We start from the raw sequence: 15,453 nt of genomic DNA on the forward strand, positions 1-15,453 counted from the left end.
CTTGTGGTCGAGCAGGACGAGCGACCGTGTCTGAGTCTCACTGTGCACTTTATCAATGAAGACCCGCTGTCTGCAAACGGCAACTTCCCAGTAGACCCCACGGGATACAATATTGCCCATGGACTAAGGGAGTGTTTATGTTTATTTATTATCTTTAAGTGTTGCTTTTGTCTTTTAGATGTTATTGATTGAATATAATCACTTTGAGACGAATTGTTTGTATAACTTAATTACCTGCTTTATGATTTATATTTCACTTATTGTTAATTGCATTGCTTTCTGTGAAGCACTCTGCTCTTGTTAAAAAAATATATACAAGTTTTTAATTATTATTGTTGTTAATTACATTAAGTCTGGCAAATGCAAAACTGTGCCATCCCCCCCAACCCCCCCCTTACCGGCGAAAACACCGTCAGCTCGCGACTATTAGCTCAGATCAAAATTGCCCCGAGGCCACACCTAGTTGACGACCCCTGTACTAGACTATAAGGCAGTGGAGGGTCTACAGTTAAAGCCATGTTGTTCTCTAATTTAGAGTGTGTGCTGCACACTATTGAGAATATTTGAGCTGAAGCTTGACTTTACAAAATTAAATCGCAAATCGAATCGCAATCGCAATATCGCAATTAGATATTTTCCCCAAATCGCCCAGCCCTATTCTTGAGTGTGTGTTGGAGCCCAGCGGCAACCTTAAAATCAAACTGATCAATCATTGTTCCTGAAAGTTCTGAGAAAAAAATATCTTTCTTGCTTTCTGTATGTTGATATAAACAAGTTAAATAAAAGGCTTAACTTAACAGGGTAGCCATCGGCCTTGGAAACGTGGGCACCGCTTGACGACTCCTGTTGCAGACACCTCTCAATTTCAGTGCTCTACGGTTCTTCACATTTTCTCAGATACAGTTGTCTGTGTGTGCTTCTCTCAGCCTCTCCCAGTGTCAGTAGTGCAGTTGGCAGAGACATGCCACCCCTTGTCTCACCCAGTGTGCGGGGGGCTCCTGGAAGGGCAGGGAGTGTCAGGAGAAAATTTCTGCACTGACCCGAGTTTGCACCCCCCCCATGATTACTGGTCTGATACACTGCAGGGAGGTTGATGGGAAAGAGAAAATGGAGAGGTAGGGAGAGAGAGGGGGAAAGAGGGAAAGTACGACAAAAATATATTGTAACCATCAAGAAATAAAGTCTCTCTCTGCTCGTTGCAAATGAGCATCCCCAGCCAGCCACCTGGGTGCCTGCAGGTTTGCAGTTCCACCGGGGGAGAAGCACTTCTCTCCTCGGCACTGACTCACCTGTACAGGCTGTATAGCCTGCAGTGTGTAAAATGATGGGTGGCTCGAGGGTGGCTGGGATTGAAGGATCCCAGTTGTACTGCCTCACCCTCCCCACATGTAGTGATGTGGGACATGGCAATAAGTAGAGATGCATTAGCACAATTGGCGTTAGCACAAACTTAGGGGGCGAGTGGTGATTCCCTTTTGCCCCTGGTGATAAAATTCTGCATTTTCACTGTGGACCAGCTAACAGAAATGTCTGCTAACAAAGAAAATATGCATGTTTGATTTTGTAGACAGATTCAGGATGCAATGAGTTTAAAAAGGGACTAACGTCCTAATTTTATTTATTTATATAACTATTATGCAAATATCACTACTATATTTTTCCACATGGAAGTTTTCTTTTTCTTTTATATTTCATGTTGTTTAGCTTGAGTACATACACAGAAAAAACATCACATATCATGTTTACCTTTACATAAACAAACATATCACATACACCGATCAGCCATAACATGATCACTGACAGGTTAAGTGAATAACACTGATAATCTCGTTATCAGGCAGCAAGTGAATCTGAGCGACTTTGACAAGAGCCAAATTGTGATGGCTTGACGACTGGGTCAGAGCATCTCCAAAACTGAAGCTCTTGTGGGGTGTTCCTGGTCTGTAGTGGTCAGTGCCTATCAAAAGTGGTCCAAGGAAGGAAAAGCGGTGAACCGGCGACAGGGTCATGGGCGGCCAAGGCTCATTGATGCACGTGGGGAGCGAAGGCTGGCCCGTGTGGTCCGATCCAACAGACGAGCTACTGTAGCTCAAATTGCTGAAAAAGTTAATGTTGGTTCTGATAGAAAGGTGTCAGAACACACAATGCATCGTAGTTTGTTGCGTATGGGGCTGTGTAGCCGCAGACCAGTCAGGGTGCCCAAGGCAGGTGGTCATAATGTTATAGCTGATCTGTGTACACTCACCTAAAGGATTATTAGGAACACCTGTTCAATTTCTCATTAATGCAATTATCTAATCAACCAATCACATGGCAGTTGCTTCAATGCATTTAGGGGTGTGGTCCTGGTCAAGACAATCTCCTGAACTCCAAACTGAATGTCTGAATGGGAAAGAAAGGTGATTTAAGCAATTTTGAGCATGGCATGGTTGTTGGTGCCAGACGGGCCGGTCTGAGTATTTCACATTCTGCTCAGTTACTGGGATTTTCACGCACAACCATTTCTAGGGTTTACAAAGAATGGTGTGAAAAGGGAAAAACATCCAGTATGCGGCAGTCCTATGGGCGAAAATGCCTTGTTGATGCTAGAGGTCAGAGGAGAATGGGCCGACTGATTCAAGCTGATAGAAGAGCAACTTTGACTGAAATAACCACTCGTTACAACCGAGGTATGCAGCAAAGCATTTGTGAAGCCACAACACGTACAACCTTGAGGCGGATGGGCTACAACAGCAGAAGACCCCACCGGGTACCACTCATCTCCACTACAAATAGGAAAAAGAGGCTACAATTTGCACAAGCTCACCAAAATTGGACAGTTGAAGACTGGAAAAATGTTGCCTGGTCTGATGAGTCTCGATTTCTGTTGAGACAGTCAGAATTTGGCGTAAACAGAATGAGAACATGGATCCATCATGCCTTGTTACCACTGTGCAGGCTGGTGGTGGTGGTGTAATGGTGTGGGGGATGTTTTCTTGGCACACTTTAGGCCCCTTAGTGCCAATTGGGCATCGTTTAAATGCCACGGCCTACCTGAGCATTGTTTCTGACCATGTCCGTCCCTTTACGACCACCATGTACCCATCCTCTGATGGCTACTTCCAGCAGGATAATGCACCATGTCACAAAGGTCGAATCATTTCAAATTGGTTTCTTGAACATGACAATGAGTTCACTGTACTAAACTGGCCCCCACAGTCACCAGATCTCCACCCAATAGAGCATCTTTGGGATGTGGTGGAACGGGAGCATCGTGCCCTGGATGTGCATCCCACAAATCTCCATCAACTGCAAGATGCTATCCTATCAATATGGGCCAACATTTCTAAAGAATGCTTTCAGCACCTTGTTGAATCAATGCCACGTAGACTTAAGGCAGTTCTGAAGGCGAAAGGGGATCAAACACAGTATTAGTATGGTGTTCCTAATAATCCTTTAGGTGAGTGTATATTACTATGTATGAAAAAAGAATGGTAATGTGTTTTTTGTGTGTATTTATTTATGTTCATATAGTGCAAAATTAGCAAGAGATAAACATGTATTACAGACATTTTTTAATCAGTAAATTACTTGTAAGACGAGAACTTTTCCATGTGAAACCAGGCATGAATAAATAGGGGAGTGGAATAGAGAAAGAGACAGATGTAAGAGGGAACCTGGATGGAGAGATGGAGGGATATGTTTGAGGTAGGGGGAGAGATAGAGAAAGTGTGAAATGTTTGGGAGAGGGTGTGCAGGAGACATACCTGGGCACAGGTAAAGCGCCAGGTCGGGCAGTGTGCTGGTTTCACTGGGCTGTAGGCAGATCTGAACGGCACAGTTAAAAAAGCAATGGACTGACAGAGGCCAGATTAACAGGAAGCAGGCAAAGATTCATTAAAAAAAATATGAAAGTTTAAAATGTTTTCACTTCATCAAAGTTGAAGAGGACTTTGAATACACAATTTCCACAAAGGGAAGATTTGAAAACAAACTACACTATCTTTCCATAGATGGGCTGGTTGGGGACAGTGCCTACTGTGCAATCCCAAGAGCAATCTTTAGTTCTCAGATCAAGATTCCAGATTATATATTATATATTCCACATTCAACAGTTTCTATTCTATCAATATTCCATATCTATATTCCATGTATTTTACTTAATCTACATTTCCCATGTTGCTAAGTCTATATTCCACATTTAACATTTGACATTCAATATTCTATAATCTTAAATTTCAATATTCCAGTCCCCATTCCATATAGCTTTTTAGTTAATTCCAATTAATGTTCATTCAGCACCAACCAAACACATCTACACCTTTACAACCACACACACAGTATTACTAACTGGACTGGAGAGACATTGCCCCCTGTCCATTTTCCCCCGTTGCACAGTGATAGAGCGTGAGAGGATACTACAGGCAGCTGGTCATACAGGACTCTTGGCAGAGACTCCCCCAGGGCCCCTGTTCCCCTGTCCCAATGAGCTCCCTCCATATATAGACCATAAATGGATACACCACCTGTCTGGTAGAGAGGAAAAGGGGGGGGTGACTTTTGACATTTAATTACACTTAATTGACAAAATCTAAGAAAAACACTAAATGAAAAAATCCAAGACAGAGAGAGTGAACGACAGAAATTATACAAAGCATAGGAATAGAAGGAAGTAGGAAGAGTATAATATTTATAGAGTGAAATAGAGAGGAAATAGAGAGGACAGAGTTACACACACACCACAGACACAGCAGGAGACAACTTCAGGCCTGGTAAACTTATGTGCCTTGAGAAGCTAATTAATTTTCATGGGATCAATATAACCAAGAGCTCTTACCTCACTGGCAAGGGCAGCTGTTGTGTCTGTCTCTGTGTCTGTAACTGCTGCTGTCTCAGTCACAGCCTGTATCCCTGACTCGGCGTGTCGGTCACACTGTGTCTTAGTGTTAGTCTCTATTGCACTCTCTCTCTCTTTCATAGTCCAAGTGATTGGGTGTCTTTTAGTCCCTCACTTTGTCTCCATCTCAGTGTCAGGGTGTTCCTGTGCATAAGTGTGGGTGGGGGGTGTCTCTGAGTCTCAGGGTGAGTGTCAGGGTGACTCTCTTGGCTGGTCATGGTGGCTCTGAAGGCAAGTTGGTCAATGGGGAGCCCATGTCTGTGTGTATGGCTCTGTAGTGCCCCTGTCAGGAAGCTCTGGGGGAAGAAGATCCCAGAGAGCCAGAACTCTGTGGGAGGGCCGTCATCCACCCACCTCTGCAACACAGAACACACACAGCTTTATAGCAACATCATAATACAGAACACCCCCCCCCACACACACAGCTGTGTAGCAACAACTCAACATAGAACACACATAGCTGTACAGCCACTTCTCCAACCAAGAGCACACCCACACAGCTGGCCAGCAACAATACTACATTTTACAGGTCTGATTTTTGTACTTCCCCTAAATAGAATCATGTACTGTAATTTGTAGTTGCTCTCAGTTAATTTTACCCAGGTTGTGGGAGCTTTGGGGGGGAGTGGTTAGGTCAGGTTGTACCTGGAAGAAGCAAAGAAGCTGCAGCAGACCAGAGATGAAGCTGCCCAGGGGCTTCAGAGATGGGTATGAACAGGCAATCCATTGGGCAGGCACCTGTACACACAGCCAGACAGGATACAGAGAAGGAGGGAAAGTTTAGAATATCACAATGCACAGTCATAACACAAGGGGCACAAGGGTATGAGTGTCAAGGGAGGGGCCGGGAGATAGGAGGAATCAGGATAATAGTGGACAATGGAATTGAATGTTCTAACACAGCAGTGATGGCACAATGGAAGTAATCTAGGTGGGAATGAAGTTTAAGGGAGAGGCAGTGGGCAGGTTGGTGGGTATGAACATTTGTCTGTGCGTGTAGTACCTTCTCAAGCAGTAGGCTGTTGAAGGAGTCCTCCAGCTCAGGGGTGAGGAGGGTCTGCCCCCTCAAAGCTTGCCCCAGCTGGGCCAGGCTGCCCCGCACCACACACAGCAGCATGTTGAAGCGGCCCAGCTCCTGCAGCAGTACCGTGTTCATACACTCACTGTATTCAGGAAGATAGAATTGCTGAAGTGAGGAGGGAACAAGGGAGTAGGAAGTAGAGGGAAGGAGAAAGAAAGAAGGGAAGGGGGGAGAGAAAGAGAATGGGAAGGAAAAATGAATGGAGAGAAACAATGCAAAATAAAGTAGTTAAGGCTTGTCCTACAGGTCCATTACCTGTACACATATTATTACTCAATTTCTTAGCAGACACCCTTATCCAGGGTGACTTACAATTGTTACAACATATCACATTATTTTTACATGTGTATCTATTCATACAGCTGTGCATTTACTGGAGCAATGTAAGTAAAGTACCTTGCTCAAGAGTACAACAGCAACACCTGGGGATTGAACCCACAACCCTCCACTCCAGAGCAGATTATGAGGTGATAATGAGGGTCAGTGTTGAAGTTACCAGGGAGTTGGTTCAGAATATCTCCAGCTAGCTCCTCCACCACCACCTCTGAGGAGGACCTACCCACTGCTCTGACCTGCAGATAACAACAAACATACAGGACACATTGTACCACTTGCATTAAGTGAATGATTAGTTAATTTATCAAATTAAACAATTAACCAACCATGTTCAGGTGGAATGAAAACCCAAAACCTCTGAAATTCCAAAACCCAAAAAACATTGCTCTACACATACCCATTGCACACAGTGCACACACACTACTTCAGACATCATTCACACAGACGGAGTGGACACAACTAGTACACACAACATACTGTAAACACACACAAATAAAACAACAACACACATACCATTCACAGAACACACCACTACTCACCAGAGCCTCACCTCCCTGGGCAGTGTTGCCAGTATGCTGTCAAACAGTTGGCTGGTCTCCTTCGTCTTCTTGGTGATGCTGGCGTTCTCATGGAGACCAAACACCTGGAAATAGAGGGTAGTGAGAGGCTGATGAAAGGCTAACTTTGTCTATTGCCATCTGTAAGGTTAGTTCTGAAACTCACACTGACCACTATAGTTCTTGGGACTGTAGAATAAAGGTTTGAATTTCTCTTGCAAGGCTTCACAGCTGGTATACTTCAAGAAGACGTAGTGTCACGCCAGGAGGCACCTTGGCTAAGAATTATGTGTGTCTTGGACAAGTTGTGAAACTGTGATTTAAGTTTCATCTTCCCTTATCTATGGATAGCATGGGAACTGTCCTCCCCGAATAAATATCTTCTGCTTAGCTTGCTTAAAAGATAACAGAAATTACTTAATTTGAATGCATAAGTAATCACCCCCTTTGCTATGGTACACCTGATTGAGCTGTGGTGAAACCAATTGTCTTTAGAAGTCACGTAATTAGTTGAATGGAGTCCTGTGCAATTAAGGTGTCAGATAATTCAATGCAAATCCGGGGATAAGGTTTTTCAAAAGCACCAATCAGGGGTAGGATATAAGAACATTTCCAAAGCATTGAATATCCCCTGGAGCACAGTAAAGGCCATTATTAAGAAATGGAGAGAATATGGCACAACTGTGAATCTGCCTAGATCAGGCCGCCCTCAAAAACGGAGTATCCAGGTGAGAAGGGCACTAGTCAGGGAGGCCACCAAGAGGCCTATGGTGATTCTAAAGGAGTTGCAATCTTCCACGTCTTAGCGGAGAGTCACTGTGCATACTGCAACAAAAGCTTAGGTGCTTTACTAAAGTTCTCTTCACAAATGGGAGAGAAAAAAACTTGCATCAAATCTCGGCTAGAGAGACCAAGTGGAAGAAGATTCTATGGTCTGATGAGACCAAAATAAATATTTTTGGCCTCAATGCTAAGCCCTACATTTGGCGCAACCTAATACCGCACAACATCCTGAGAACACCATCCCTACCGTGAAGCATGGTGTTGGCAGAATCATGCTATGGGGATGTTGCTCTGTGTCAGGGCCTGGAAACTTTGTAAAGATAGAGTGCAAAATCCTAGAAGAAAACCTGCTGAAGTCTGCAAGAGACGAGGGACTTGGAAGAAAATTAATCTTCTAGCAGGACAATGACCCGAAACATACAGCCAAACCACACTGGAGTGGCTTAAAAACAAAAAGGCCAATGTCCTGGAGTGGCCCTGTCAAAGCCCGGCCCGCAATCCAATTGAGAATATGGTGAGTGGTGAGTTTTAAGATTATTATTTTTTAAAATATTGAGTATAGGTGCGCTTCTCAAAGTGTTGCACAGCCGTGGAGCTGCTACAGTAGGCTCTGTCAAATGTCATTTTGAGTTTGCAATGGGGGTGCTGGAAAAATAAGAGCTTTTACATAATTATTTACAATAATGTAAATAAATAAAAACCTAATCACACACACAAACTACACCTCACCAAAAAGACACAAAAGTGGAATGCATGGTTCAACATACTGTTTATTTGAAAGTGCAAATCTTTGTAAATAATGTAAGTCACATTTTTGTTGTTTATCCGTGCTTAATTAGACTTGTCTACATCAATAATGTTACCTACTACTTGCTGAAAGCTGCCAGTTGCAAACAATATGAACGTTAAATGGAGCTTCAAACGTGTGGATAAGGCATAACTGAGCTTTGTAATTGGTCCCACTACAGGATCAATCGTGTCTGTGAGGATTAATATGCTTTATGGTGTTAATCTGTACCGTTTTTATACACCTTCCTCACCAAAAACATCTAAAGGATGGGTGTTTGACGCAAGCAAATTAAATGAAGTAAGTGTAGTTCCTCCCTTTTAAAAAGCAGGATCAGGTTTGAGCTCGGATTTGAGCTCAAATAGAGTGTTGATCTGTTTAGTACAAGTTCAAGATCAAGATCAAGATCGGATTCCGTTAGTACAAGACCCCTAATTAAATCCATTCTGATTGAATGTGTAACACAACAAAATGTGAAAAAGTCCAAGGGAGTGAATACTTTTGAGAGCCACTGTAATCTGTTACTTTAAAAAACATGTTTTTTCAGCAGTATAAAGAAAAAACAATAAGTAAATATAACATGTATTTGTGTTCTTGTTTGTAAGAAAATATATGAATATTTCTCTCTTTGGTCTGTGAAAAGAATGTTTTTTTAATTGTCTTTAGAGTGGTCTGGTGAGATATTTAGGTCTGGAGTTAAAGTTGTTAGAAAATAAAAAACAAAAACAGCCCCAAAGATACAGACAATAAGATATAGAGATAAGGTGCTTAAACTACATGGAATAAGTGTATAAAAATGTGGCTGTTGTAATAGTAATTTGAATATCTCTGCAGAGAGCACCCAACACAGCAGAGTCCCTGACACGATTACTCAAAATGCATCTTTTCAGACTGTACTTGTAATTTAGTCATTTATTCTCCTGTAAAACTGCACTTATACAACATTTTGTCATACTTCTTGATTTTGCATTGCTAGTACTCATGTTATTTTGATTTCCCCTATGCCCCCTAACCCTTAGCTCTTAACTTTGACTTTACATCTTGCCTGCACTTATCTTTTACAATCTAGGATGTAAGACTTATATATTGTTTACTGTATACACTTATGTAAATTGGAATTTGTAAATTGCATTAAGCCTTGAACTGTACTGTATTATTGCACTTTGTATTGCTCTTATATTTTGTAAGTCACCCTGGACAAGGGCGTCTGCTAATAAATAAATAATAATAATAATAATAATAATAATAATAATAATAATAATAATAATAATAACATGTTGCTAAACTCTGAGCTGACTGTTAAGCAGAGAATTGACTGTATTCGGAGACCAGATGTGTGTGTTTGTTTCTACATGTAAAAGCACTGTATTAAGGGATCCCTTCCAGAGATCTATGAAGAACTTGCAAGTATTATGTATTGTTTTTGTGTTTTGTGGAGAAGAAAGGTGGTTGATTTTATCACCATGAGCCAAATTGAACGTTCTTTGCCCCTTGCCCTTTGAACTCTGACCTCTGGTGGTGCCGTGAGCGGTAGGTTCCTGATGTAATCCAAACTAGTCTGAGTACTGCCGCCTGGTGGCAGGCGGTACACTCCGCTGGGGGGAAACTGTAATTGGGATCGATGAGCAGCAGGGGGCAACAGCAGGTGTCCAGCAGGCAGAGCAGCAAGTGGCGGTCGAAGGGGTTGGTGACACGTCCACCGTAGTTACACTCGCCAGTCAGGTAGGTCAACGCCTCCCAGGGCACCTCTGGGTTCTCGCTCAGCAGCACCTGCAGCACAGAGATACATAGGGTGAGAGGGCAGGCAGTAGTGCTCTATAGTGTCCAGTCAGGCAGCTAGTAGGTGTGTAATACATAGTCTTCAGGAAGTCAACATTATGGTACTACAGTGCCCAGTCAGTCAACATGTCAGTCTATCAGTCAGGCCGTGGAGGTGTGGGCTCATGGAGCTGCTATGGGGGAGCTGAAACAGATTGGAGTATCATGGGAGGGCAGGGAAGAGTGGGAGTACAGTCTTGGTGCTGGGTACCTGCAGCTGGCGTATGCTGACATGCAGGTCTGAAAGGCTGAAGTCATAGGGGGCACTCCAGCCTAGCAGCCCAAATGCTCGACGGCCACACACCACTGCATGGAACACACACATACCGAACAGCAACTTCTCCCACTGCTGCAGAGACAGGGGGAGAGAGGAAGAGAAGAAGGAAGTAGAGAGAGAGAAGGAGAAGTAGAGACAGGGGTGTAAGTATGCAGTGTGTGCAGACCTGCTCAGATCTGTGGCAGGGTATATATATGTGCAAGGTATTAGAGCACAGCTGCATTTATTACTATGTGCATTATTTACATTTATTACACATTTGCAGCAATAGGTCTGTGTGAATGGAGAAGGAATAACAATGCTGGCATATAACGCGCCTGCTTTTTGCTGGTATTTGAATGTGAAAGGGACATCTGTGTGTCACTGCATGTATCTGTGTGCTGCTGTGACACTTACTTCTGTCTTTCCGTGGAAGTTGGGGTCAGAGAGCAGGAGTGTGGTGTAGCAGCGCTGCAGTGTGTCCCTCAGGCCCTGGGGGGGCTGGCTGGTGATTTTGACTGCCTCGCGGAGCAGGGAGGAGGGCAGACCAGGGGAGAGTAGGTGGTGAGCCACAGATGGAAAGAGGAGTGAATGAATATTACACAACTCCCCCAGCTCCCCCAGCCAACCCACTGTCAGGTGACAATTCTGTAGTAACACCCAGCTCCCCTCCTGCACTGCCTGGAGAGAGGGGAAGGGAAAGTGAGAGAGGTGTGGGGAGATTCAAGGGGGAACAAGGAGAAAGAGGCAGTAGGGGGGTGGAGAGAGAGAGGGAAGCAGAGGGACAGGGGAGGAGAGGGAGAGGGCTAGAGAATGATATACAAACACAGAACAAGAAAAAATCTGAAAGAACAACCAGCCTGGGAACAAAAGAGATCAGGAGAGAGTGGAAAGGAAAGAGAAAGAGTACAATATAGGAAACATGGAGGGGGTGTGGGGGAAAGGGAATGATAGAGAAAGGGACTAAGAAAGAAACAACACAAAAGAAAGGCAAACCATTTATGTTGCAGGGGGTGCGGGGCAGTGTGGGAGTGTGTAATATTAGGTGTGTGTTTGGAGTTTTCTTTTATATTGATTATTTAATGTATTGGTTTGGTTTATTATTTTGTTTTTCTTTCACTTATTAGTTGTTTTCACTGATTGTATCTTTATTTCTTGTATTTTACATTCTTTTACTTTCAATGAGCACATTTTGCATTCACTATGCACATTCCACACTGTGGCAGCACACCTCTCCTCATTGGACGATTTCCTCCGGAGCAATCACCAAACACTCTCTAACCATTCACCTCGAGACCGGTTCCCGGTACGTTGTGCCTATGGGAGGGAGACAGGCTGGGAGAAAGGAGAGCTGAGGGACGTGCATCATAAGTGCATCAGCTGGTGGTGTATAGTTCTACTTATCCCGCTCAATCCATGTAGCAGTCCCTCTGAGTCTCCGTTTCTCTTGTTTCTCTCCCTTTCCTCAAGGGTCGCGGTGCCCCCGTTGTGGACCTACATCGCGGCAGGGACACGCTCCACTGGCCCGAGAGGGACTTTTTGGGACACAGATAGCAGAACACGAGGTCTTTTGTCTGCCCAAGCGTGGGAGACCGGACAGTACCTGCTTTGTTCTTTCCTTGGACTTGATAGGATTAGTTTAATGTTTTAGTGGGTTTTAATTAGCTTTTAGTAGTATTAGATTAGAGGTTAGGTGGACCTGTAGTTTTCCTTTGTCCCTTTTTACTTGTGTACAGTATTTCGCCCATACATTAAATGCAGTTTTAATGGGGGGGTTTAAAACCTGTAACGACATGGAGGGCATGGACTTCGTGCCCCATCCCTCTGTATTTATAGACTGTAAATAAACTTTGATAATTGTGAACTGGTGCCTGTGCTGTGTATCTGGGGTTGTCTGCCAGACAACTCTGTGGGGAGAGTGAACGAGGGGTTTACCTCCCCTCTCACTTTAAAGTAAACTGGGAGTGGCGTAGTCGTGGTTACTGGTGGTTGCCTCTCGCTGCCAGTGCCACATTTACAATGGCTGCTAGAAAATGTTTTGGGGTTTCAGAGAGGAATGGCTGTCCAAACAATGGGTGAACAGGGGGAGGCTGAAACAGGGACACACTTCCTGCTATCCTGCTCGATAAAACGCAGAAATACAGAAAATGTATATTTATAATTTTGAGGCAAATCTAAGAATTGACACGCTTTTTGTGTAATGTGCAATTTCAAATAGGAGGGCTGTGCAGAAGGAGGGGTAGTTGTTAGTTGTGTTGTATTCTTCAGGCTGAATTATGCTTCTGTGTCTCTGTTCACATAGTTATCTGCCAACCAACTAGCACATAATGTTAACATGTACATAGGGGGCAGTGTCACATTTACCAAATCAGAATCTACAGAAAACGAAGAAGAAACACAGAAACCGAAACCTGTTTTCTATGGTGTGCCGTTTGTGTCATATATAATTTCATGCACAATATCTGTATTTAATTTCAACCACGAAAATGAAATGCAACTTTTACATTTTGTTTACAAAATGTATTTTTCCTTACATCATTTTATGGACGTTATTACGTAATGCATACTCGGGTGTTGATTCCATCCACAGAAGGCAAAGTATATTTTACTTTTCGTCCACAATATTGCTGAGCACGAAATACATATTTTGTAAGACAAAATACTCATTATGTGCACAACATTTTAATTAAATGCATGAAATGTGAATTATGTGCATGAAATGTGCATTTCGAGGGACAAAATACTCATTATTTGCAGGAAATTGCACCCCATTGTTTTGTGAGACCTCTGTACATGAGGAGTAGTCGGTTTGTGCAACTAATGCATTTTGTGAATGAGATGCATTTTAAATACTTTTGTATGTCACCGCAGCATTTTTCTGACCTGCTGCAGTGCCTACAGCTATACATTGTACACCAGTCAACCCACCACTCGTCAATAAGCACAGCTGAGTGATTGGCTGTGTCTCTCAGAATCTCCCTGCTCAACCAATCAGCGTTTGTTTGACGCACAGGACCGCAGATAAGCACTCCTCTGTGAGCCTCTGCGAGCTATGCTTACCCAGAGACTCCTTTTCTGTGTCGCAGACGAATAAATCAGGCTTTAGATGTGTGAGGGGGGTGTCATGTCTTCGCCCCACATTCCCCAGTTCGCCACCAGAGGACATCATCTCCCAAATTATCCTATATGTGACATTCCATTCCCAAGCACCATGTGCAATTAGTTAACTGATCCTCTTCTCCCATTCGGTCAGCACACCAATCCACTGTTGTCTGCTTCCCTCTGCTCTGAGCATATATACCCCTCTGTTGCTTTTAATCCTTGCAAAGTATTGTTTTCCCTTGTGATACAATTCCAGGCATTCTCTCCAAATGCTTTGTCTCCATTTGTTCCTGATCGTGTGTTCTATTGTCTCTTTACTGGACTATTGTTTGTTTTATAATCTCTGTTTTAAAAAAAGTATAAATCTAAGTACTCTATTGTCATACCATTAAAGCAAATTTAAATTGATACAGCGAGACACAAGAGAGAGAGAGAGAGAGAGAGAGAGAGAGAGAGAGAGAGAGAGAGAGAGAGAAAAAATCTCTGACCTTCTTAATCTTGTTGTGAGCAATAGGCCCCTGTCCCTGACCCAGAGACATACTGCACAGCCCACCTTCCCCTGGCCCTGCAGCACAGACAGCAGCCACAGTCTCAATCACAATCAATAAGGATATATCATCATCTATTAAAATATATCCAAAACTGTCACATTCACAGCAATAATAATAATAATAATAATAATAATAATAATAATAATAATAATAATAATAATAATAAAGGTACAAGTAGTAATAAATCCTCATAAGTATGAAAAGGACAGAACATGTTGGGTGTGACTAACATATGGGGTGGGTGTCAGAAGGGTTACCATGCTATTGTGAGAAAGGGGGTCGGCCCCAGGGGACAGAAAAATCACCAAGGGGGTGCCGGGGGAGGACTCTACAAAACTGTGTGCCAAGTCAAAGGCTGGAGGGTCGATGTATGATGGGCCCATGTGGTCTGAGATGAACTGACTGATAGCAGTGATCATCTGATAGGGGGGGGAGAGAGAGAGAGAGAGGGAGGTGGGAGGGAGAGTGGGGAGATAGAAGAGTGAAAGGGAAGTAAAAAAGATCCACCACCATGGCGGATTACGTCCTTTATGTGCAAGCTTTACAACTGGCTTTGATAACCTATTTTAGGTCAAGCAGAAGCGAAAATACAAATATACGAATATGCTAAGCTCAGCCTTTCATGTGTTTACATTTAGACACACAGTTATAAGTGTTTCCCCCTTATTCTTTCATTACAAGGACGTTAAAGCGCTACATGGAATTAAAATGCTAGATTAACGCGTTCCTTGGTTACAGACCAGCAGGTTTATGGTGTTGGCACAGAGCTGCTTTTACTGTCCGAGAACCAGTTTGTTTTGTGCTGGAAAAGCGCGGAATGGTTCCAGATTAGGCACCAGTCGGTGGAAAAGCACTATGGTGACCTCATCACCATTCCCTACCCACCCCCACACTCACCTTGTCAGGCCTCAGGCAGCGCAGGACCAGCAGTCTCTGGAAGGGGGTCAGTGTGTTATGCCAAGATGGGGGCAGGGGCAGCTGGCTGGGACAGGGTGCCTCGTAAAGCCTCTTCCACTCCAACGTCTAAAAACACACACATGCCAACAGACACACACAGTAGCACCCAGATGCACACAGTCATGTAGAGACATACAGACACACAGAGAAACGTGACATACATACATACAGACAGACAGACGGGTGACAAATTAAAGGAAAAACCAACATAAAGTGTCTCAGTAAGGTGTTGGGCCACCACGAGCAGCCAGAACAGGGTCAATGTGCCTTGGCATAGAGTCTACGAGTCTCTGGAACTCTACTGGAGGGATGGAACACCATTCTTCCAAAAGATATTCCCTCATTTGGT

General features: G+C 43.6%; 1 protein-coding gene and 1 pseudogene across 1 annotated transcript; both read right to left on the minus strand.

Moving 5' to 3' along the window:
- Positions 1–3,461: 3,461 nt before the first annotated feature.
- LOC136750458 (dynein axonemal heavy chain 3-like) lies at positions 3,462–6,435 on the minus strand. Its single transcript, XM_066705573.1, has 6 exons — positions 6,354–6,435; positions 5,880–6,062; positions 5,522–5,614; positions 4,817–5,232; positions 4,399–4,509; positions 3,462–3,807 (listed from the first exon to the last, which is right to left on the minus strand). The coding sequence occupies exons 2-4, from the start codon at positions 6,030–6,032 to the stop codon at positions 4,954–4,956; spliced, it is 525 nt and encodes a 174-aa protein (XP_066561670.1). The 5' UTR covers positions 6,033–6,062; positions 6,354–6,435; the 3' UTR covers positions 3,462–3,807; positions 4,399–4,509; positions 4,817–4,953.
- The window catches only part of LOC136749052 (dynein axonemal heavy chain 3-like), a 92,093-nt pseudogene continuing 83,052 nt past the window's right edge, over positions 6,413–15,453 (minus strand).

This window comes from Amia ocellicauda, chromosome 5 (assembly GCF_036373705.1).
Source record: "Amia ocellicauda isolate fAmiCal2 chromosome 5, fAmiCal2.hap1, whole genome shotgun sequence".
Lineage (NCBI taxonomy): Eukaryota > Metazoa > Chordata > Actinopteri > Amiiformes > Amiidae > Amia > Amia ocellicauda.